General features: G+C 33.6%; 2 protein-coding genes across 4 annotated transcripts in view; one reads left to right on the top strand and one right to left on the bottom strand.

Annotated features, from left to right (window-relative positions):
• Nucleotides 1–11,133, bottom strand: part of Rgk2 (Rad, Gem/Kir family member 2) — a 32,840-nt gene extending 21,707 nt beyond the window's left edge. For both annotated transcript variants that reach the window (XM_066746755.1, XM_066746756.1), the window contains exons 1-3: nt 9,934–11,133; nt 8,128–8,271; nt 891–1,068 (exon numbers count right to left, since the gene is read on the bottom strand). In XM_066746755.1, the coding sequence (XP_066602852.1) occupies nt 891–1,068; nt 8,128–8,271; nt 9,934–10,834 (1,223 nt within the window). In that variant the 5' untranslated portion in view covers nt 10,835–11,133. The remainder of the gene's footprint in view (nt 1–890; nt 1,069–8,127; nt 8,272–9,933) is intronic.
• Nucleotides 11,134–15,006: 3,873 nt separating this feature from the next.
• LOC136785606 (arrestin domain-containing protein 17-like) lies at nt 15,007–20,758 on the top strand. 2 transcript variants are annotated; one of them, XM_066746747.1, is made up of 8 exons: nt 15,007–15,336; nt 16,124–16,279; nt 16,409–16,623; nt 16,700–16,885; nt 18,478–18,686; nt 18,759–18,916; nt 19,020–19,163; nt 19,227–20,758. In XM_066746747.1, coding segments are annotated over exons 1-8 (1,188 nt in total). In that variant the 5' UTR covers nt 15,007–15,218; the 3' UTR covers nt 19,229–20,758. The 2 variants fall into 2 exon arrangements, with proteins under 2 accessions (XP_066602844.1, XP_066602845.1); XM_066746748.1 differs by lacking the exon at nt 19,227–20,758 and having other exon boundaries at nt 18,820–18,916; nt 19,020–19,159.
• Nucleotides 20,759–24,785: the final 4,027 nt, after the last annotated feature.

The raw sequence follows: 24,785 nt of genomic DNA, 5'->3' as shown, positions 1-24,785 counted from the left end.
TGAGAAAACATCGTAAGTACACAAAGAAAATATTTTGTGAATGCCGTTAAAGCGTTGACTCGTATTTTAGATTATCTACCGATACTCTGCTCAGCATCCGTTTTTTCAAACTCCCGACTCTCTCTCTCTCTCTATCTCTCTCTCTCTCTCTTTCGGGCCTTCAAAGATCAATATTTACGAGAGAAGGTGGAAAGAGAGAGAGAGAAAGAGAGAGACTGTGTCGATTTTCCCTTTATCAATATTAGATCTGTTGAGCCAGTGCCACTGTATATAGGTATATAGTATAGTGGACCTTCTATATAGTATGCTACCACCTAATCATACTTCTCGTCTCTTATCCCTTTTCTCCCTCCTCCCCCCTTCCTCAATACTCTTTAACATTCCTGCAGTTCAAGAAACGTCACTGAACACTGAACTTTATTATTAGCCTCGAACAAACTCTCATCATACCATTTACCCGGTAAACTTTTTAGGATTGTAGATGATTTAAATGAAGATTGATTATAATGATACTGAGAATCGAATTACCATAATAACACATTAATAGCAATTAACGAGTGAAGCTTTATATGGATGAGCAAATGACTCAAAGGGATTTAATTTAATTGTAACAGAACGTAATATTAATGATTGTGTTTGACAAGGAAAGGAAAATATTGTAATGGGTGTTATGTATTAGAAAGAGTAATTTAAGTGATATAACTTTATTTTAGGGAGACGGCGTATGTTTGGTACGCCGTAGGATTTCGTAAGTGGTAGAGAGTACGAATGGGTGAACGAGGAAATTAATTGTTTTAATTTGATTTTAGCCAAGCGAAAAATGGTTTTAGTTGCTTGGCGAGGGGCGAAAATGAAAAGATATATATATATATATATATATATATTCTTACCTGCTGCTGTTGACTGAAGTATTGCTTCTGCTGTGTCTAGAAATGATTGAATCGCCCCGATTCACGACACCTTTGTGGGTGATACTGAAAGCACGCAGCCTGTACAAATCGTCGCCAGCACGTGGATTGTACGCCTTTTCGGGTAAACTGTGCACCCGTGGCTTAATGTGATCTGGTACTGAAACAAATGAAATCGAATATTTTACCGCAACTATATTCCAAAGAACGTTGTGGTATTTTTATAATTATTTATATTGATATTCCTTATTTTTATTATACAGCAATAAATATTAATAAACAGGATTTATAATGGCGACGAAGCAAATATTTAACTTTTATTAATCTGTTTGATCAAGTGTGTGAATTTAGCGATAAATACCAGGGGTTTTGATAAGCAGCCAGAGGGGATAAGAGAAAAAAGAGCGACGTGCACTTTTGTCGGATTTAATTGCGCGCGCGCCCTCGACAGCAATTGAAAACTGGCATGGGCAAAGCATGGTTGTCAGATAGTCGATAGCTAAAGGAGGTCGAATAATTGTTCTCCGTATTGGTTCGGTTTTCCTTCAACCGGATATCAAATCCAAAATCTTCCCTCCGGAGAAACTAATCCAACAGCTCTGGGATTTTTAGCTATTTTCTTCTTGTTTTGCTATCTATTATTCAGCTGTTGGTATACAGTCGCTACTCTTATCGTTCCTTTACAATCTACAACATTTTAATTAAAATTGATTAGTTCGAGAGGCACTGCTCACTAAATAGAGTTGGCCGTTATTGGGAAGAAGCTTTACATTTAGCCTAAATTACTACGGTTTGATCAATATTGGTAAATAAACGATATACCCGATATTAATGTGATTATGTTCGATAGGCCACTCCAGCAACTTCATCTTCGGTTGCTCCGCGGAGTTTTCCTATTAATGCTGCTAACTTCAAGACCGCTTCTGCGAAATGCACCCAACTGCACCACTGACGATGAAGCTTCCTTCAAATGAAACAGGTGAAGTGTTTTTAAAAACACTAGACGACCCTTGACTGAAAAATGCAAAAACCGCACTTTTCCAGAACAAATTGAAACGTTTTCTTTGTTACAAACGAAACTCAGAGGCTTCGCTTAAAAAATATACATACATAAATCTCTTTCAAAGAGAATGGACGAAACTTCGTTAGGAATAAATCTTGGCTGAAAAAAGATATTCTCGAGAATGCGAGGATATTTTAACTTTCGAAACCCGTTATTAATGCGACACATTATTATTATCATAATATAAGGAATAGCTAGTAACACTTTAATTTCACACTTAGACGATTAGGCGATTAATGTATCGTTGAAATTGCGTTCCGCGTAAAGGTTTTCCACTCGATAACTTTAAAAGGTGTTTTATCGATTTGGAAAGGCGTTATTATCTATGGGAGCTAGTCGACTGGCATCCAGCCGTTAAAAATCAAAAATAAATGTATATCAACCATCGTCCAATAAGATTTTTCTTTGTTTCATTTTATTACCTCAATTTTTATCCATTAGCGCTCACCAAACGGAGTATATGGAGCATAATAATGGAATGCAAATTTGAAAAAATTCAAGAAAATTTTTCTCTGCTCACACGAGGTAAGATGCATGATAATTTTGCTTTCATTCACTGCTGCTTTTGAGATGTACGCTAGATAGGTACATGGGGGATAAGGTATAACGTGGATGGCCGATGTGATGACGGTGAATATCGATCTGGGTAATTTGTAAGGCGCAAAAGATGTCTTGTGTTATTTGTACAATGAGAAAAATGTCGTTCCAAACGAAAGCGGGTACTTTATATCATCTAACCAGCTACTTGCTTCTTTTCAACAACCAAATAGTTCATTCAGATGCATAATTATATTCGCTAACTTTAACTGTATAAATATAGTATGTATTCAACGCCTTAGCAAATATTCCCTCAATGTATCAGTATATATTTTCTTTGATAAAAGAGGCGATGAAAGTCTATAGATGAAAATTTAATAATCAATCTCCTTGAATCCCGAGATCTTCAATATCGAACATATTTGCATTCCGATTCTCGCGCTACCTACGAGCAAACGATAATATGAGCTCGGTGATGTCTATACGTCGGAGAATGACAATAAAGATTTAATAATAATTTACGAGTAAATACACAAAAGATTGCATATTCTGCATTTCCTATATTGTTATCGACCCTTGTTCGATAAATATCTGCCTATACTACTTAGAATATCGAATTATTCATTTAAAATGAAAATAAAATATTTCAATTTTATTTTTTATATTTTTACATTAATATATGCTTCGCTTGTATTGTTTTAACCAAACTTCTACTGCCGATAACACTTCGTTTTATCGATTATCCGCGGCGACGATGCGTAAGGCGCAAAATGCGGCGAATGTTTTGAAGAACTGTCTTTACTCGTGATAAAAGTCGGTCAAGCTGACCTGACAAGGGCTTCCAACTTTCCTATCTGGAACGCAGGTGTTCGCGCTAGCACGCCATTGTGCGTCCATTCGAACGTCGGGTCGTGGAAACCTAGCGAAAGCAAAAATTATGTCGATTGACTAGAAGTCTCAGGATTTATAAAGAAAAGGCGTTTCCTTAAATTCCTATTTAGCCTGACGTCAATTATTTCTAAGCAATGAAAAATTTTTTAAATTCCAATTTCTCGGGATAATACGGAGAAACGAACACTGGGATTAGAAATGCGGGATTACAATTAGATTTCTGAGCGAGTTTTAGCTTAATAGATGCGATGGGGACCGGGTAGGGCGAGCTGGATTAACGAAGGATCCAATGTTAAGCAGGAATACAAAGAAGGAAGAACAGTGCTTGTGAAAACGTAGATTCAGAGGAGAAAGTAAATGATACAAATTCGAAAAAAGAAGCAGAGTTTTTAACAGTGCTGAGCAAAGCGTGATTTCAATTGAAATTACTACGACATTTCAATTACTTTGAAAATGGAAAAACAAATTGCAATCACGTGTAAATTATATGTGATTTAAGAGTACAATTACTTAAAAATTGTAATAGTATTTCTTCTATTTTAAATTATAGTATAATTCAATTTTCTCCTAATTGTAACTGCAAACACATTTTTTGTCTGCATGCAACAATGGTTTTTAAGATACTTTAAGATATAGTATATGTAGGTATTTTGAAAACTTACAATATGTATAATAGGTACAGAATTTTTAAGAGATATAAAAGTTGGAAATGTTAGAATTGTTCAATGTACTATGCAAAATACGAATTTAAGCAAATAAAGTAGAAGAAGAATGAGCGACACCATAAAAGAGATAAGAAAAAAGGTTGGAGTGGTAAAAGATTTGTATAATGAGACATACAAGGTTGAAGTAAATTACATATGGAATAAGAAAACAGTTTCAAGAAGAAAAATACTAAAGAAACTGAGAGAGAATAGTGGAGATGAGAATGAGAATGAAGGGACTAAAGTTAAGGGTGCTGATCGTTAGTATTAAGGTTCAGGAAACTCGTTCATCAACGATGATCCTGGCCAGTCCTGCCCACATCCTCGGAATACCAATTCGTTCACGAGCTAAGATTGTAAGATTACGGCACTATATATATATATATATATATATATATATATATCCGTCCAGTCTAGAACAACACTTTAGAAATTAATTACACGCTTCATGTCTGCACGGGCAAATACACAATCAATACGCTATAACATTTTTTCTGAAAACCTTTGAAGATGTTTAACAATGATTATCCTTTTCTACTTTCATTGGCAAATAAAATAGTAATTAAGATCACGAGATTTAGATGAGATTAATTTTATTTTAAGATAATGTTTGATATATTTTTGACTGGGACCACTGCAGGACGAAAAGTTTCAGTTAATTGCTGCCTCGAGTACTTATCGTGATTCCTTACAATCTGATGTTTCATCACGCATACTAAAAGTGTTTTTCCACTCGAAAGAACCGTTTTCAAAGTATAAAGTTTTAATTTATCGTTAATTCATGATGACTGTTTTTAATTATTTTGTAGCTAATTACAGTTTTATAAGTAACCAATGGAAGCTTTCAATTTCTTGCATGAATTAAAATCTTCTCCCCACTACAAGATTCTTCAGCTTGGCTCGAGTAAATGGGACGCCTTGTATAAAGTATATATACATACAGAAATAGGAATATTTGAGGAAAGAATTTTAAGGTAAATAAAAACATTACATTGGTCTATTTAGGTCTAAAAAGGATCATAAGATTTAAGCTGGCATAGATAAGCAAGGCAGGGACAAGGCGCTTAAAAACTTTTTATCATACTGGGCCAGTTGGTCTTTTGTTGAGAAATCTATATAAGAGAAGGTAGATAAAGTAACGTAACTCAATTGTTGAAGCTCGACAGTGGGGATTATAAAAGTTTGCCTTCCCCTTACAGCCCTTTAGCCCCACCTGGGATCTTCTAGAATTGCAAATGTATAATTCTCTATCGATTTTCTAGCAAAGATTAAAAGTCTGTAAATTTTGTTTACACCGTTAAAAACTAAAAACCGCTAAAACCAGTCGAAACTCTTATAATTCGTTTGGGAAGTGCACGTTGTAGAAATTTATCCTGAAATATTATAAAAATGTTTACAAGCGGAATCACTTTCCAGGTAAACTTATACGACTATACTACAATTTTTTGTACTTTATGACATCGTCCCCTTGCTTGTGAGAAAAATAAATTTTTTCCTCAGAGTACACGATGAAAATTTTAATTGTCACATTTTTGCGGAAAATACTTGTTTCAAAGTAAAATCAAATTATTCTTATCTGCTATATGGTGAGAATGAGAGCTGAAATTTTCGTATCGAATAAAACAAGAGAAAGATAGGTAAAACGCAAGGATAAAAGAGATAAATGGGAAAAGGAAAGCGAAAGGTGGGGAAAGGAAAAAAGAAAAGTAGAAAAAATATCGAATGAGTTATTTTCACGTGAAAAAAGGGAAAGCTTGTTCAAATCCTTCTTTATCTACAGTGACACTCTCTCAAGAAATGGGGGATAACATCATTTATGAGAAAATTCTATGATTTTATTAATGGGGCGGTAAAAAATAAATCTTTAGCGTTGGAAGATATTTTTTCAGGAAATGGAATTTTCATATACCTGTTTATCAGATTGCATCATTATGAAAATTTACTTCTGATGATATTATTATTTATTATAAATAATTTTCTCCCATTTGCACATTTATGAAATATGAAACATAAATTATGCAAATCAATTATTCATAAATCATTGTAATTGTTATTGTAATACATTATTCTAGAGCATATATATATATATATGCATAATTAGACCACAGGGATAACATTTGTTCCGAGTTTATTCACAAAGCGTGCTAATATATTATTCATCCGGAAATGAATGAATGAATTAATTCTGTATAAATCAACAGGCGCAACTTGAAGCTCATTATAGCTGAGATTAATTTCAAAGTAATGAATCTGCGGTTTCCTAACAAAATTAGAATGATAAGAATAAAGCAATATTTGTCTAGTGTTATACGATGTTTGACTATCGGAAAGCGAATAATCATGATAGTTTGTCCATATGTGATTTTCCTATTCCTTTAAACGCATTTTGCACAAATTTTTTGACATTTAATTTAAATTATTCCAGTCATGGAAATCCAATCAAAGCATTTATCAGGCATATTTTTGCGAACTAAATCTACGTTTCTCGATAATTTTATCAATTTAAAAAATTGTATTAGAAGCAAATAGATCAAACGGTAGTCATCCGGATTTCATTTGCTGAAATTCCATTAAGCAAAAAACTGGTAATGCTGTTTATTCGTAAAATTAAATAAAAAAATTGCATTTTAAAACGTTTAATAATTTTAAATGCTTGCTTGAAATTCGTGATGCTCTTTATGGTAGTTCGTTGGAAATTTTAGCAGAGAACAGGCGTGGTACTTGGATTAAAAAAAACTCGTTTGAATGATTCTTGTATTAAAAGATATACTGCAATTTATTTATTTACAAGAGATTTTTTTATCATCGGTGACGTGATCACGTTGCGCCTCTATTTGCTACTTTGTATTGTGTAAGCGAGCGTGGACAGTCTGAAAAGCGTTTTATTTCTTTTTACAATGCCAGCAGCAGCAAAACCGACAAAAGACCGAGCTTGGACGCGTCAAAACTACAATTATTTCTGCCAGTCTACGACCTTCCTCCGCATCACGACAAACTTCCCATAAATCCAATTATGCTGCATACACAAAACCAGTGGTAGCGCCACGAAATCTCATTGTGCCAAATTTAATCCAATTATTTTTTTATCGCCTTCATCATTTACAATAATTTCTTCGTTCAATAGTTTGTTTGGATGGTTGTTTTCAGTCTCAATTTTAGAAATTCATTCTGTGTAATCTATTGAAAGGAAAGCGAATACAATAGGGACTAAGGACTGAGGCTGTAGGTAAAGGAATAAAGCGGGAGGGTGATAAATAGTCGTAGATAAGGGATGAAACGGAAAGTCCACTTTTATTACGACATTCCGACGTGATGGAAAATTGACTTGGGCATGGATCTCTGAGAAAATGATGGGTATGCTGCATAGCTGATGATGAGTCATTGGCTAATCGTGGGTGAAATTGATGATTTATCTCAGTCCAGTAATTGCTAGCCCTGCTCATCTCTATTACAGGATTAGCTGTAGGATCCATGGTATTTTAATGAAATATTTCACACACTTGATTCTCCCAGGGAGCTTCGAGCAGGTGTGAAAAGCCACATTAACCGCCGCATCAACTTATCACTTATCCATTATTGAGCTTATTCCTATCTTCGTATTTTATAAATTCATGTTATCAAGTTTGTATATTACATAATTATTATGGGATGTAACTAAGCTGATCCGGTGAAACTATATTTTGCGATCATACACCCACACACACTATACGGTAGCATTTTAAAAGTATTACATAGCTATAATCCATTTATAAAAAATATAAAAATATTTGTATAGTTATCAGGAAACTCGGTAGTCTCGCGTCAAGTAGTAAAAGTAAGCTACATATGAGGGAGGCATATAGAATACTTTTCTTGATGCACTGAATTTTTAAATCTAGTTAAAAGATGTGTTAGATACTTTTTAATACTAGCAATTACTTATATAAGTATATATAAATAATCGTTTTGAGAATCATAATAAATTATTTCAATAACCACTTGAGTGTATATTAAGCTATATTTTTTTATTTTAAATTGAACTTACCAGGTAGTTCTAGGAAGTTAGACGTTCTGCGTTGTCGACCACGTGGATGAGCACTGAAATTTAGTGGACCAATGTCCTCGTTGCTGACATTTGACAAATTTGAACGCTGACTATCCCTCGAACTACGCCGGGACGCCAGGTAAGCTATAAAAAAAAAAGAATTCGATCAACTACTGAAACTTAAATCTCAAATAAAGATATTTCAATTTTTCCAAATATATCAATGATAATTATACGCCTACAAAGACTTATTCTGGCCTTACTTTTCACTTCTCAAAATCGTAAAATAGTCTTCAATATAATAATTCGTTGAGTATTCCAAATTTCAATACTACCAGTTTAGTTATATATATTTTCTTGTAATAAAATAATTCGACAAAGTTCTCTTATAGATTACATGACTAGAATAATAATAATAACCAATACTTATTAATAGTGTTAAAACGAATGTAACTAATAAATAATTAATAGCCTATTGATACGTGAAATAGCAGTGAAGTCTGTCGATAACATATAACGATATAACCTTTCACTGCTTAATTGCATTTTGTATAAATGCAGTAGGTTTCATGACGCTCTAGCATAATATCAAGGTTAAAATCATGAAAATTGCCTCTATTGGAGAGGTGATTGTTCGAAATTATAACATGCAATAGACTCCAATATCAACATTACGGATAATTCCAACACTCTCCACTCATAGATCGGTCATGATTGAAATAGTAAAGTAAATGGTTCTAGTTTATCACCATAGTTTCAGTTTGTGAAATGATTAGCAAGGTAATTCTAAATTACAATTTGTTCCCCATACAGCTTAAAAGCATCCTATACCTAACAACTAATTCCCTTTGATACAGCTGAAGAAAAGAATTTACTATAAAAAAAGAAAATACAGTATACGTAATGTCTCTCTACGAGCGAGAACCTTTTTTACACCAACCACTCATTAGCACACACATATAATGGTTATCAGTAAAAAAATTTTAAATTAAATTTTATTTCTTGTTTGATGTGTCTTTTTCTCTCTAATAAGAAGATTTTAAAAATAACACAAGTGAAACAAAAAGTGAATCTTTCTTTCTACAAGGATATTAGAGAAGAAAGATAATTGGACATTGGAGTCAATTAATGATCGTTTTAATTATATTTTATTAGTTTTATCAGTTTTATGAAGAAATTCCTTTGTGCGTGAAACCCAATTAGTTGCGTAAGCCAGCGTTTTAAAATCTATATATGACTATATCTTACGTCCGAGCGTCAATCGAATGGCTCAGGGAAGTATTAAGGATTATGGACGGATTATTCTATAGATTCGTGAACCATAAATTCAATTTAGGTCGCATGGCTAACTGATAGGTCGATTCTTCCATTAAACCATGGATGAAAAGGTACGAAATATCCATTTTCCTTTTTGATCGCCATGAAATGGCTGGAATTAATCTTTAACAACATAAGGTCAATTGATCAAATCTATAACGACACTCTCCATGGAAAATTGCTAACGAGTGAAACTAATATTCAACCATCAATTTTCGAAATAATTCAACAAAAACTCAGTAGAACGAATACGAGGAACTTAGAATCCGCCAGTGGAAATAATCAAGTAGAACAAATATGAAATTCAGCCGCCCAAATGGGATAAAATAAATTTCAAGTAACAAAAAGTATAATAATAAACTATAGAGATCTGTCAGTGAAACAGTTTAAGACGCGAGTGATGCATAATCATTGTTTATATTAAAAAAAAGGGATACAGAAAGTTATAAGGGTGTAGACAATTTCGTAAGGGAAGTAGATCAATCTTACCAAGCCCACCCTTCATGGATCCCCTTCTTCTGGGGCTGGACAATAGGGTAACTTCAGTTTCGACATCTTCGATTTCTGTGAGGTCGCTCGTCGACTTTCTTGCCATAAATTTGTCGTTTCTAGCATTAGCAGATCCTTCATCGGATCCTCTACGTCTTTCCCTAGAATTTTCGTATAAACAGCCTTGGCTCTTGTTGAAGGAGCCGCGGATTTTTGGTCTGCTCTCACCTCCCTTCGGATGCTCGTCCAGCCTGAAGGAGCCCTCCAATGACGAGACCTTGCTCTTCCTGTAGATATCCTTACCTTCCGGACTCTTCCGATGCTCAGATTCCAACAATGGAGTCTGTGGACTGATCGAGCAATGATTGGAGGTCACTATGGTCGGTGACATGGGACTCTTGACACCACAGAATCCAAAGGCAGAATTTCGGTGACGGTCCATTGGTTTCGGACTTTTCTGACCGAAACACGTGGAGCTCGACGATCTGCTCGTCTTGAGTTCCAACGGGGCAACGGGACCCTTGGGTGGATAACTCAAAGTTTTTCCCAGACTTCGTCTCTCGCAGAATTGGAAGATAGGCAAATTCCGGTTAGGAGAGAGCAACATTTCCGGTAATGGACTTTTCGGACTCTTATTTCCCGAATAGTTGTAACTGGGACTCCTGGAGGCAGGTCTATGATTCAGGTCGGTTTTCCATTCGAACTTATCAAAGTCGAAGTTCATATTCGGAGTTTCAGGATAAAATTCCGGTGGGAACTCAAAGACTCTCGGTGTTGTCGGTGTTTTCGTCACTGACAATTGGCTGGGACTTCGCCGACCGGAAATTGGCAGCTGCGGTAGCTGACGTGGACTCCTTGGGGACTTGATGTGAATCGAGTGACCTGGACTACTGGTGGCCATTGTAATTTTCACAATAATCTCGTGGCCTCGCTTATTTCTCTACTACGTCTCTGTCGTAAAATCTCCCTCAATTTCACACCTAATCTCTCTTAGTCAAACTCCATTCTTCCATACGAAAATTGTCTTTCGACCTTGAATCTCGAATACGTTGAATCTTGGGAATCTTTTATCGACAAGGGATGAATCCAGATATTGGGGAAGACGATAAATTCGATCAAATTTCGATTCAGCTCACTGTACTGGGTAGTATGTATTCGTTATGTTGAAATAACCTGTTGATCTCGGGCACGTTGAGTGTTCCATTTACTAACTTCTGCACGCCGACGACTGACCTTATATATATATATATATATATATATATGGTAACCAAAACTTTCTCTTCACAAACACAAAACTCGTAAAATTTCTCAACACCATCAAAGACCTTGGGTCTTCGTATTTCTCATTTTCCTGAGATATTTCTTAATTCAACATTTGTTTTGCAATATATAAAAGAACTGCTGCATCACCAATTAGTTTATTTCAAAGAGACGCGATTTCATTGATCAATCAAGGAGGATCGTTGATTGTAAATATCGTATGAGCCAATCTAATTAGACAGGAAATTCGCATTTGGATTTTATTGGAGTTGCTGGATTTGTAGAGGAGTCTCTTTGGGAAAGGAATTGAGCTTGAGTTTCGGGAAGCGAGTTAGCGAGTGCGTTTTTGTGTCGTTGTGCGCGTCTGTGGGAAAAAGAAGGGAGCGAAGGGAGCGAGATGTTAGCTGGATGGTTGCCAGCGCGCTACTGCGGTACCTCGGAGTGGCTTGGAGTGTAACTCACCCTCGCACCTTCTTCGCGAACAACCCCTCCTCTAGTAGCACCGTACTCTTATCCAGGAATCTCTCAGAACGCTGGCGCGTGACTCCATCCACCCCAGGCAGCCTCTCCACCTCGCTCCCACCACCATCCAACCATGATCCCAAAATTCGGACCCTTTTTGTGTATTACCTCGAAAAACCACACGTCCCACACGTTTTCCCCGCTCGTTATATTTCCCCGAAATCCATTTCGTTCACAATCCTTTTCCTGGAACTATACTATTTCGACTGCATTATTATATTTTACATGTTGCTTTATGCATTTAATTAATCCATGTCATTACTCGTATTTCCTATTATACTGTCATTTTTCCACTATTTGTATTATAACACCAATAACTCGTTATTGGCTCTCCAACAAGTGCGCGTTCTACTTTTGTAAAATGTAACTCGACGTTGTTTGCTTGTAGCGATTCATTTTCAAGAAAACATACTAATTCGTGCACTGTTGGCCATGGATACATTTCTGACTGTACGTATATACTAACGTACAAATTGGTGTGTATAGAAATTATTACACTGCTGCAGATCAATAGTGAGCCCAGTTGAATCTATCGTATAGGTAACTTTAAACTATCTCTATATGTGTACTTGTCTTATAAAACTTTTATTTGTCGATAAAGGAAATAGTATAAGGGTGTAAGAGAGTTGGAGAATAATTCTAAATGTACATCGGAGAATAAATTTTTTAAATATACTGGAAATCGATAGGAGTATCAGGTATTGTAGTTATAATTAATCGCGTATTACGTGTAAAATGATTGGAAATATTAATTAGCAATGATATAAAGGCGTTTGAAGGATTTAAAATAGATCGACAATTTACAAAAATTTTAATTTATCGTTGAACCGTTCAGTGGCTCAGACAAATTTATCCTGTGTAAAACAAAAACGCTATGATTAATTAGTGCACTGAGCTGTTAAAAATCGAAGTAGAATTAATTAAAAACTGTATTGTAATTTAATTTATCGGATGAAAAAGTAGAGTAAATTTTATAAAAAAAAATCATTGAAGTGATGTAAAATCTAAAAATTCTGCATGAGATTTAGGATTGAAAGGCAGGAGATCCGTGGTTTAACGGAGACGGTACTTGAGCGAGGTCGAGCATTTTAAATTCAAATCAGTTTTAGTGGTCCAGGTTCGCCTGAATAAGTCCAAGAGTAGAGTCTATGGCTTTTTCAACTAATTCGACAGAATCGACCGATGCCGGATGCTTGATGAAGAGCCACAGGATATTTGTGGGGTTTTCAGAACGGCGAAGAAGGGGAAATCTACAGAGTCACCTCGGTCAAGGTCGCGCTTAACGTGAGACTGCAGGTGGTGGAAGCTGTGTGAGTTCGCCAGAGGGCTCTACTGGCCAGATATTCAACAAGTAAAGTAGATAAAGCAATTGCCTCTTACTATATACTATATTTCTCCTAAATTCAATTTTTAAACAATAAATTAAGCGAAACTCTAAAAGTCGTGAAGAATTTTTCTATAATCCTTCAAAATATCAACAAAATTAAACTGACAATAATTAATCTACGTAAATAAGGAAAATACTTTAATCGAGTCATAATCCATATAAGTAGTATCGAAAGGGATCAAAGGGGTAAACCCTAACAAACTGTTTCATTCCAGACACGTTCTAGCACATTTGCCGTCCAAGCTCGATGATACTTGAAACTCGAACATTCCACTACATTTACGGAATACAAATGCTCTCCAATCGTCCAAAACTCCTGTTCTGTGTAATGTGAATCCGCCCCGATTAAAGTGAAATTGGAAAATAAGCCTCTCGGTAAATTGTACTCTCCAGAGGTTTAAGTGGAAAAAGACCGTGAATGATCGAAATAAATTCCAATTGAAAATTACACTAGTTACTTTTATCTTTTCGCGAATATTTTTTCAACTGCGTGAAAATAATAACGGAGAGAACAAAATAATAATACTTATTTTAGAAGAAGAAAAATAAAATTTTCTTTGCTTAGTGCGGTACTTGGATCCTGTCGATAGGGGCCAGGATTATCGCTCAAAAGATGCATCACGTGTTGGTCCAACAGGAGGTTTGAGTTTGACCTAGTGGTAGAATATAAGCTTCCACGTGGGGTGAAACTGGTTGAAGTTGCTTGAAAAGCCCGCAAGCTCGGTAAGGCAGCACCGATAAAGCTGAGCTCATATGGAGTCTCAACCTACGCGCACCTCATTCGATAAGCCAAATTTTCAAGCTTTCTTACCGAGTGATCCTATAGTAATCAGCGGAGTAATTATTTTACCTTTCGTGAAAGCAAGTATACCTTGCTACCTGCATTTCTCTTCAAACGGTTAAGGGTGGACGGTTTTAGTACATCGAAGGCCCCTACATATCCCAGTCGATCAACATCAGAGAGACCAGAAATGCATTTACCATTAAATCTATGAGAAATTTTCTAAATATGTGTATTCACATTTTTAAAAAGGTTATTTTCACCCCTCAATGGTAGGCTTAGAATTGTATATCCTTTAACTTCGTCAAATAAGTCAAAAAGGAATAATTTACTGAATATATAAACACATTTTTGTTTTCTAATAATTAATATAATCTATTTGTCTACAGTGAAAAAATATTATCATTTCGGACAGGTAAATCAAGTCCTTTGCAGTGAATCTTCCTGTGTCAATCATATCGCCGTATATCTGTGTCTAAATCCACGGATTTTTGAATACAATGCCAAATTTTTGCGAACAAAATAATTTTGTAGTAGAAGGATAATCATGACTTTTGATAGTACTGACGGCCAAGACTCCTGTTTGGTCCTGAAAATACGAGGCTTCAAAATTAGCTTTTTGTCAATATTAAACCATAATATGCAATTTTTGACAATTTTATCTCCTAAATTAATAAAGATACGAGGATCAATGATTAGACCGAAAATGCTCTGGAAGAACTGTATTTTATGAAAATGTTATAAAGAATCTAGTTTGTTCTAAATTGTTAGTATAATTAGAAGATTCAAAAGGAATAGGGTGGATTGCATTGTAAAAGCAAATGGAAATATTCACTGCGCACTAAAAATCAATATTTAGCAGCAAATATCATTTCCAGGGAGGTGATGCAAGCATCTGAATAGTCTCAACGGAAAACGTGAATCACGCAAATTGGTTAATCTCGAAACAAAACAAGTGTATATATAGTATATGCAATATAGGAATGCATATATTACATATGTTGTAAACAGGTGCTCGATTAGCATTAAGTATAAGGAGAAGGGGGGAAGAGAGTAAATAGACGCATAAATAGAGGCAAGGCAGGAATAAATAAAGATTTTCGCGTTGTTGACCAGACGATGGAACAGAAGAAAGCGAGGCACTACTGTGTGTAAGCATATGCAGTTAATTTCGGAAAGTAGTTCGTGACCGGGACTCAACGGTCGTCGGCGGTTCAGTTGAGTTGTGGCTACCACTTGGACCAAGCGCCAACCCGTGTTTCACTCAACCTTGCGTTTTCCGCATTCAATTGAAAAAAAAGCAAATAATAAAATAAGACACGTGAAAATAACAAAATGCCATCTTTGGCAATTTTTAGAATCGAATTCGATCAGATAAGTGGAACATTTTCACCAGGAGAGTTTATCACGGGATACGTCATCATCGATCTATTAAAGCCCAAACAAGTCAGAGGTAAATCACTTTCGAAAAGTGTTTTTTATTTATTGCATTCAACTAAACAAATGAAGCGGCGAAAATCACATGACAAGTGGTGCCATCGATGCAACGCGTGGTAGAAATGTAAACCTCAAACAGTGATCCAAAAATAATACCAATTATTAATCATTCGACTCCTTAGTTTGGATATAATAATTTTATTTCGTTAAACTCTAATAAAAAATCTGCATAAAACTGTAATGTTAAAACTTTTCAGCAAAGAACAAATAAGGAATAATTCTTACGAAAGATTTTTTTTATTAATATTAGTAAAAGACGAGAACTTCGGAATAGTAAATTTTCATTAAAAGTGGAACATAATTTGTGTTAAATTATCCAAACTAATTCTGCAGTTCAAAACTAAATTGATTTTTAAAAATTAGGACTAATAAAGCATAGTTATTTAAAAATTTAATGAAATAATTTTACTTATTTGTGTTATTCTATTATTGAATCTACATCGTTTCTTTATTGATATTTATTCAAAGAGGGTGTTACGCAAGTGTTCACGCAGCTCTTATATTTTCCCTGAAGATTCCAAATAATTCAAGATTGCCACGCATGCGTTCGCTCACTCTATGTTTAACTTTCCATTGCAATGAATTAGAAAAGCGCGACAAGAATGACAAGAATGGACTATTAAGCGAGTAATGCACGTCGCAAATCTATTTTATTATTTATTGGACCAAATTTCTTCAAGCGCTTCTTAAAGTTTGTATAAATTTTAAATGCATGATAACTTATGTTTCAATAATTGATCAAGGTCTACAGTTGCTTGTCAAAGGAGAAGCCAATACAAGTTGGGAAAGACGCAAATGGGAACAAAACAGCGAAGGACATGCCGATCCCGAACCAGTTCATTATAAAGGCACCGAACAGTACCTTCTGATTAAAACTTATCTGGTTGGAAATGAAGGAGGTAAATTTCTTTCTAGAACATTAAGCATTTTCTATATCTATTGGCATTTAATAAATTTCTTCCACAATTTCTGTAAAAGAATTAATAACACAAAACATACAAATGTAACAATTGAAACAAAAAATATAGGCGATGAGAACGTCGAGCTGCCAAGAGGGGAAAGCACGTATCCATTCAGTTTTCAATTACCACCAAATATACCATGCAGCTTCGAGGGTGAATTTGGACACGTTAGATATACTGTCAAAGCGATCATTGATAGACCATGGAAATATAACCACGAATGCAAAGTAGCTTTTACGGTTATCACTCATTTGGACTTAAATGAATATTCTGAGAAATGCGTGAGTTCTAATAAAAATTTGCCACATAGCTAAAAGAAATTTCTTATTATAAACTTGTTCTGAATAAAAAATTTAGATGGGAGTTAAGGACGACATTTTGGATAATTACAGCTGTTGCTGTGTATCCATCGGAACTATGAAAGCAAATATTGCGATCCCTGTCAGTTGTTACGTGCCAGGACAAACTGCAGAAGCTGTTGTAGGTTACGAAATGTGTTCCAGAAGGGTTGACATTCATCGAATTTCTTTGTGCTTACAGCAGGTATTAGAGAATTTTTATTTTATTATGTTAATATGTATTATTATAGGAAAGGTAACTGTAATCACACAATTAAACGCGATATAACTTGATTTTATTAATTTTTATTGGATGCTTTTTTTCGCCAGTTATAGTAAGAATGAATGAATTAACAAAGGTCACTTACATATTTATATGTATAATATATTCGCACACATTCTCGACAATCGTATATATTTATTTTTTATTATAATTGATCGCTGTTATTGATCAAAAAAGCGAAAGAGACAGAGACTAATCAAATTTTATTTATTGCCACTATTTTTGATTAAATAGTAAATAAACTTTATTTTCCGGTCCGAGTCGAAATTTTAACCCTACATTAATCCTTAAACATCTTAAAAAAACCTCATTTTATCCTATTTTGTTTTACAATCGTACTTTCCTTCTTCACAGAACTATCTAACTTCTTTCTAAATCTTAAATTATTCTCCAATGTGAATGAAGTAATATTAATTCCTTTTGTAGGCTATTATAGACTTTTCATTGAACTTTGAATGTAGGATATTGTAGAATTAAAATCAAATTTTATTCTGAAAGCCTATTTTACGTCTTAAAAGATCTTTAGCGCCTCCATAGCCCTTGTTTACACTAGATTCTTTGAAGTCCAAAGGAGGTCTTATAAGAAATCAACATTATAAGAATTGCAGGTTAGCGGAGTAGGCAAAGGCATGGACTGCTGTTCGCGAGGTCCCAGGTTCGAGTCCCACTGTTGCAGAAATGAAATATATTTACTGGTCGCTTTTTAACATGAATAATAAATAGTATTTGATATAGTAGTTGAGCCGTAGCTGCTTAGAGGCTAAAATATGCAAAGAATGTTGAAGAACAATTATTTTTATCCGATTTTCCTGATAAAGACGTAATCAATGTTAGACTCATCGTTTATATTAAAATCAGATTAGATTTAACGGAACCGATCCCGACGTATCAATGCGTTGCATGATCCATCCGGTGAGCTACATACTACATTACTCTAAAGAATGAGTTCAAAGGATTACAGGAGGTTTTGCTAAATCTTACCTTTGTCATATTAGCTGGGGAATTGTTCAAAATGTGACAACTTTTAGAATTAAAAGAGGATTTCAAGCCATTAAAGAAATTCTATACAAATACTATGAAGTCCTCACTAGAGGACTTTCGTAGAATTACGGTAAGAGTAAAATTTCGACTCGGGTCGCTCCAGTTGGAAAGAAGCTTATATCGTATACATTTAAGCGACGCGGTGCCTTAGTTTTTATCAACCTACTCTCCTTTGAATCCAATTTAGGATTTACATTTTACGAAGTTGATTCATCCTCGGTGACCTTGTCATTTCTTTAGACCTTTGTCTATATAAAACTCGCAATCTGCACAGCTAAAATTCCCTGTATTTTTTTCTTCAATCCTCTTTTTGTTACTTCTCTTATCTTTCCCTGCACCAATCCTCATTCTACTTTTTATATTCACTCACACGTAACACATTCTATAGGTTAAAGACATTTTTTAAAAACATTGTATTGTTTGCTTTTACTTTATCATATATGAAATAACTTTTGTTTGAATATAAACAAAAGGTGGCGTACTTTTATGCAAGGGAGCCCAGTAACGATAGCAGAAGCGTGACGACCATATTGGCCAAGACAGATCAGACATCAAATTTCCAAAAAAGAGGAAAAGTTTTTTTAAAATTCATGATACCTGCTGCACCACCCTCGGAGCTTCAGTTCTGTGGCCTAATTGCTGTTAATTATTTTCTGGTCGTTCACATTAATGTATCAGATTTGTAAGTATAGCTATATATATAATTTAACGAGTCATTAGATTCTATTCAGATCTTTTATTTGATTTAAATTAGCCATAGCGATACTGAGAGGCGTTATCCAATTTTAATGGGAACGATTCCTTATCGAATTCAGCAATTCGTTCCAGGCAAGAGGATTAGCGAGACCTGTCCAGTACCAATTTTACCATCGCATTTCGAGTCGGACCGTAAAACGTCAATGATTGGTCTTGGTAAATAAATTAGTTAGAGATTTAGTGCTAAGAATGATTATAGATATATTATTTTGTTATTTTCTACATTTTTGATTTTTAACTAGCTTGTTTTATTTCGTAGCGGTGTCACCATCTTATAAGGAGTCTAAGAAAAGGGCAGACAGCATCAAGGATTCCGAGGACTCGAATTATGTTTTGGGGGCAGATCAGCCATTTGCACCAAAATATCCTGTATTCAATTTTGACGCACAACATAAGCACCAATGTGAGCTTCTCCAGTCAAATCCAGTATACGAAGCTACAATTGCATAAACCTTTTTGTTTACAGGACCACTGTGGAGACATGCCTAGTTACCTACAGTCCTTCATTCAATAATGATTATTATTCTAATGGAATTTGGAACTGTGAGAATCCTAATAGAGAGCGATGAAATGCCAAAAGGGTGCTGAGAGCAACAGGTTTACCAAACATTAGCTTCCAATAAAGTTAGCGTCGTGTGCCTAACCGTAAGGTAAAAATAAAATAGGATTAAATGGCAATGGACAGAAGAGATCGACTCACTGGTTTACATTAAGAGTATCAGTGAAAACTAGTCATCTTAATATAGCTAGGCATTATTTGTGTGTCTGTCGCCGACAGAGCTTCAACGGAGTTTAATCCATCATGTAGACAAAGGAAGCAGGGAAGAAGAGAAATTCTTTTAAATTATACGTTGAAAAAGGGCTCGCAAACAATTTGGCAAGACTACTTGTAAATCGTATCACGTGTTCATCCTATCTCGATCTTTATAACAACGAGTATTTCTACAACAATATTACCTATACTATTTTATACATATATTGGAAATAAATTTTAAAATGCAACAGAAAGTTACAATTTATTTATTTCCTTACATCTATTATAATCATTGACTAACATTTATTAGTTAATTTTACTATATTAATCTCGTTTCTGCGATAGGCGTGACCCTGCAACCTATTGTAATCACATGCTCCGATGCCTAACATTTTGTCTACTTGGCTAGCCTATGACTTACTTCACATGGTTTTGCGCGTTTATCTTAAAATACAAAATATTTTAATTTTTTTTTATGATGTAATAATAGCTAATTAAAGTTATAAGTTAGCCGAGCGGACAAAATATTGAATAACTGAGTTTTGTAATTACAATAGGCTGCAGGTTCGAATCCCATTGCGGAAAAAAGTTTTAATATTGTTAAAATTAACTAATAAATATTGGTTGATAATATTGTAATAGATTAATATGGAAATAAAATAAATAAATTAATTAATCGGATATTTTTTTTTGCATTTTAAATTTTATTGTTAATATCAGATATTATATTGATAATAGTATTTTAAATAAATTCTTTTATATAGGTATCGAGATAGCCTGACGAATGCGATGTGATTCGCACAACAATCTTGCGAAACTGATTGCTAGCTTTATACTAAATGAAGCTGGTTATCAATAGGGACCGTGCAAACTAATACAATAACAGTGATGTAAAAAAAATAATTGGTATATATGCGTACTATCAGCACAAACTATCGGACAATTTTCACACTTTTAGTGTGTACTTTATTTATATGTATACAGTTACACACTAACACTTTGCTATCATTGTATTTGCTGCACTCTTCCTATATCAATAAATAGAATGCATTTTTACATCCCCGTAGTCATTCGTGATTTTCTACATTTGGAGTCATGCAGATAAGAGAGCTTTTCTATAGAAACCGTTGCGCAGCTTAAAAAGCAATTAATTTAAAACGATAATCTCGACAATTTGTACCTTGAAATTGCAATGAAATTTCATCCACCAAAGACTTTGTAAATAAAGTAGATTAAGCAGCATATTCGCTAAAGATTTACTTTTTCAAATCTCCCCTTTTAAATAGGATTTTCTTATTGTTCGGAATTAATTAAATATTTTCGATACACGGGTCGTCCCGTTGAGCAGTGGGTATTTAACCCCTTTTTCACAGTGTATTTATGAGACATAGGTGAGGGCTATTGGTCGAGCTTTAGCTTCACACTTTTTGTATCATTTAACCTACGCATCATTTTGCTACTAGATTATAGGGTTACAATAATTTTGATGTAAATAATATAAATTTTGAGTTTACTTATTTTATATGTGTTACACACATAATTTAACAAAGATCTATTTTAATAATAAGCGTAGGCTCAAAGTGTCAACAAAATTTAGATACAACAAAATATCTTGAAAATTATATTTTGTGAAAAATGAAGAACAGATGCAAGCAGAGAGAGACCCGTATCCCCATTACTGTAATAATAATCAACATTTTGCATGAAATCTTTATGGATACAAATAGTAAGATACAAGTTAAAACTCATTCGAAACTCTAATTTAAATCCCACTTCTAATCTCAGGTATGTGCTTGCCGTCGAGACGCTACTGTGTCTTTTAACAAATAATGCTTTATATAATCTTATTTGTTTTATTAATCAAATTTACATAATGATTTCAATACGAATTGTATAAATTTTAGCAATTTTTTAAAACATTTTACGATTGGACAAATAATTAAGATATTCAAGTATGCTCTGATTCAAAAACAAAGAAATGTTTTAAATAATTATGTTATTTTCCAGAGAAACGTGTAGGATTTTTATAGAATATTAATTCTTGAACAATTGGTGAGTTTTTGAACTTGAAATTTGATTTTTCTAATGAATAAGCAAGTTTAAAATGACTGAAAAATTAATCATTTTTAACTAACCTCAAAAATCCTTTTTATTTCTTTAGAAAATCTTATGCTCTATTAATTGAGACGAAAATGAACGTAACTGATTTAAAATTATTTTAAACTACGCGTCCTGCCAAATCTTAAAGTACATATAGTTACGTGGATATTCTGTCCAAAATTTTTAAGCGCGCTCAACGAGCTATTGACTTATTTTAAGGCATTTCACACTTATATTTTCGAAAATAAGCTATAAGACCTTATTTTTAGGTTTATAGCATATATTTTATGTAAAAAAATCGAATTCTCGAAAACTGAAAAGTGATGTAACCCGTTAATATAATTGTTCATATTGATCACCTCTTTCCGATAAATATTTTGATTAACAAAAAATAATATATCATTTATTATAATATATATCTTTGTCACGCACAAACAAGAGCTTATGCTTATTACATAATGTAACGGTGTATCGTGAATTTTATTTTACATGAGAAACCACTCTGTACGGGCAAATATGTATTTCAAAATATAATACAAAAATGTTTTAAATACAAGTAAAAATATACAATAATTAGCTGAAATATTATATATTTAAATATATCTCTGTATAGTATCAAATATATTTTATGTCTTGAAGATATAATAAAAATATATTTGCAATGAAAATTTGAAGAAATAAAATATATATATTCGATTACATTGTTTTATATTTTCGATTAAGAATTTCGCCATAGGCGATATTATACAAATAGGTACAATAACATTTTAAGTTGGATAAAGTGAAAAAGAGACTAAAGATGTAAAGGATTAGGAGAGAGAGGGGTGGCACTTCACCGCTTCCATGGCTCTACGTAGTGGGGTAATTGAATCTGCGCGAAGCTCTCTGCATCCAAGATATATAGAACGCATACTGTATATAAAGGTTTGAATAGTATAGCGATCCTGCAGTGCGTTGACGAACCCCGTTTGGCTGGGCTGCTATTACAAAATTCAACAACACTAAAATGGCAGAGCAACAGATGCAGATTTTGAAAGAAATAAGAATCGTTTTCGATCGGGTTACTGCTGTTTACGCACCGGGTGAAATTATCACTGGCCATGCGATTGTCCAATATAAAAAATCAACGACTATTAAAGGTAAATCCAAAACTACTTTTATCAACTGTGTATACAGTTATCTATGTATATTTTTGTTGATTTCTTGATAGAGGTTGCATTCCGAATTACGTATGGAGTGCATAAAATGTACAGTTTATGTCACATGTATTATAGAAATGTTTTGAACATTATGCGAGAAGCAGCCGTTTTATGTGCTCCTTTCAAATGCGTGCGAAAAGCTGTTGCTTCTCACACCTGTTTGAATAAAGTGCGTAAAACAGCTGCTATACGTACGCTTAGTCCTGTTTGACAAGTTGAGCTTTTTACGTAATATTTTTACAAATAGCATGTGCAACAGATGCCATATATTTCCTTAACCCGTGTGGCTGATTGTGGCATACACTCTTACGACACAAACTTGATATTCGTTAATAAAATACATGCTTCTATCATTACTTTCACAATATACTGTTTTGTAGATTAATGAGATAATAATGATAAAAACTCTAACACATACACAACCTTTCATTTGCAAAATTGATATTTAAGGGGTTAGACCCCTGTTGAAGCTAAAATTGAAACGCATTCTTTGACATTTTTTAATGGAAAGAAGGAAAATAAAAAGAAAAACAAATTAAATATGTTATTAGGCATAAATTGAAGTATGATATAACAAGTTTTCATTGAAAAATATTTCAAAATAGCAGCACCAGAGCTATTCTTCTGAAATATTGACTTTTTCCACTGTATATATGCAGCATAACTTCAACAATGTTCAACATTTCCTTTCGAAACTTTAATCACATCTTTGAAACAACATTTCGAAGTAAAACACGTAAGGAATTTTAATAATATTAAGTTTGGTATGATTAGCGTTTATTTCAAGTAAAACTTTCAATTTTCGACCAAAAATTGTAATTATTTGTTTATAAAATATGTTCGAATTAACCTATCGAAAATTCCCTAAGCGTTTTAACTCGAAATATTGTTTTAAAGATGTGATTAAAATTTCGAAAGGAAATATTCAAAATTTTTGAAGTTATGCTGCGTATACCGTGGAAAAAGTCAATACTTCAGAAGAATAGCTCTGGTACCGCTATTTTGAAATATTTTTCTATTAAAATTTTTTATACTATACTTCAATATATACCTAATAACATATGTAATTAATTTTTTTTATTTTCCTTTTTTCCATAAAAAAAAATGTCAAAGAATGCGTTACATTTTTAGCTTCAACAGGGGTCTAACCCCTTAAGAGAGAATACTACTTTAGAAGGCTTATTTGCACGGTTTGTTCGCGATTGTTTTTTTAACAAGAAGAAATATATAAGCTAATTTGAAACTTTGAGGTCATTTTATTTATACTTTATAGTACTTCTCTAAATTCTTTCAAATGATTTTAACGTATAATATAAATTATACTGACTCTATTGTTGATGGAAGTCCATTATCAGACTCTAATTTTGGCGGGCAATAGACAATTCACTATTTTTACTTGAAAGTAACGAATTGAATTTTTGTTTACATTATATAAATATATTTTATTAAACGAACCTGTTTTTATTTAAAAATATTGAAACTTGAAAAATTAATAGACCTTTGAACAGAAAGTTTAATTTTCACATTTGTTTGTTCTTTTTTCATAAAGAAAATTATTACAAATTTTATTTTTTCAAAATTATGTTCATTTAAAAGATAATTTAATAATGAATAATTAGTCTCCGTTTTTGAAAAAATCGGCCAATAATTGATTAAGTTACAACGCCCGCCAATGACTACAGCCCTATATTTGTTTCAATTACCAATAATTAGTGTGATGAATATTTTTCTGGATATATTAAAAAAAAACTAAATTATCGTAATTTTTATTTGTATAAACATACACTCTCCCTGTGATATTCCGTACAAAATAAGAGTTCAATAGTGGGTCGACAAGCTCGCGGTGAAGGTAAAGAACTGCATAGAGCGCTCTAACGGTTAAGCATAGATATATTACACTGCCACACAAGAAAAAAATTTCCTGATCTGAGGATCTAATTATGTTTACTTTATACTTTTGATGTTGCTGAAT

The sequence above is a fragment of the Prorops nasuta genome, unplaced genomic scaffold (assembly GCF_024137725.1).
Source record: "Prorops nasuta isolate Cenicafe-Biocafe unplaced genomic scaffold, Cenicafe_Pnas_1.2 PNAS00003, whole genome shotgun sequence".
Classification (NCBI taxonomy): Eukaryota; Metazoa; Arthropoda; class Insecta; order Hymenoptera; family Bethylidae; genus Prorops; species Prorops nasuta.
This window is presented reverse-complemented; position numbering and strand designations above follow the sequence as displayed.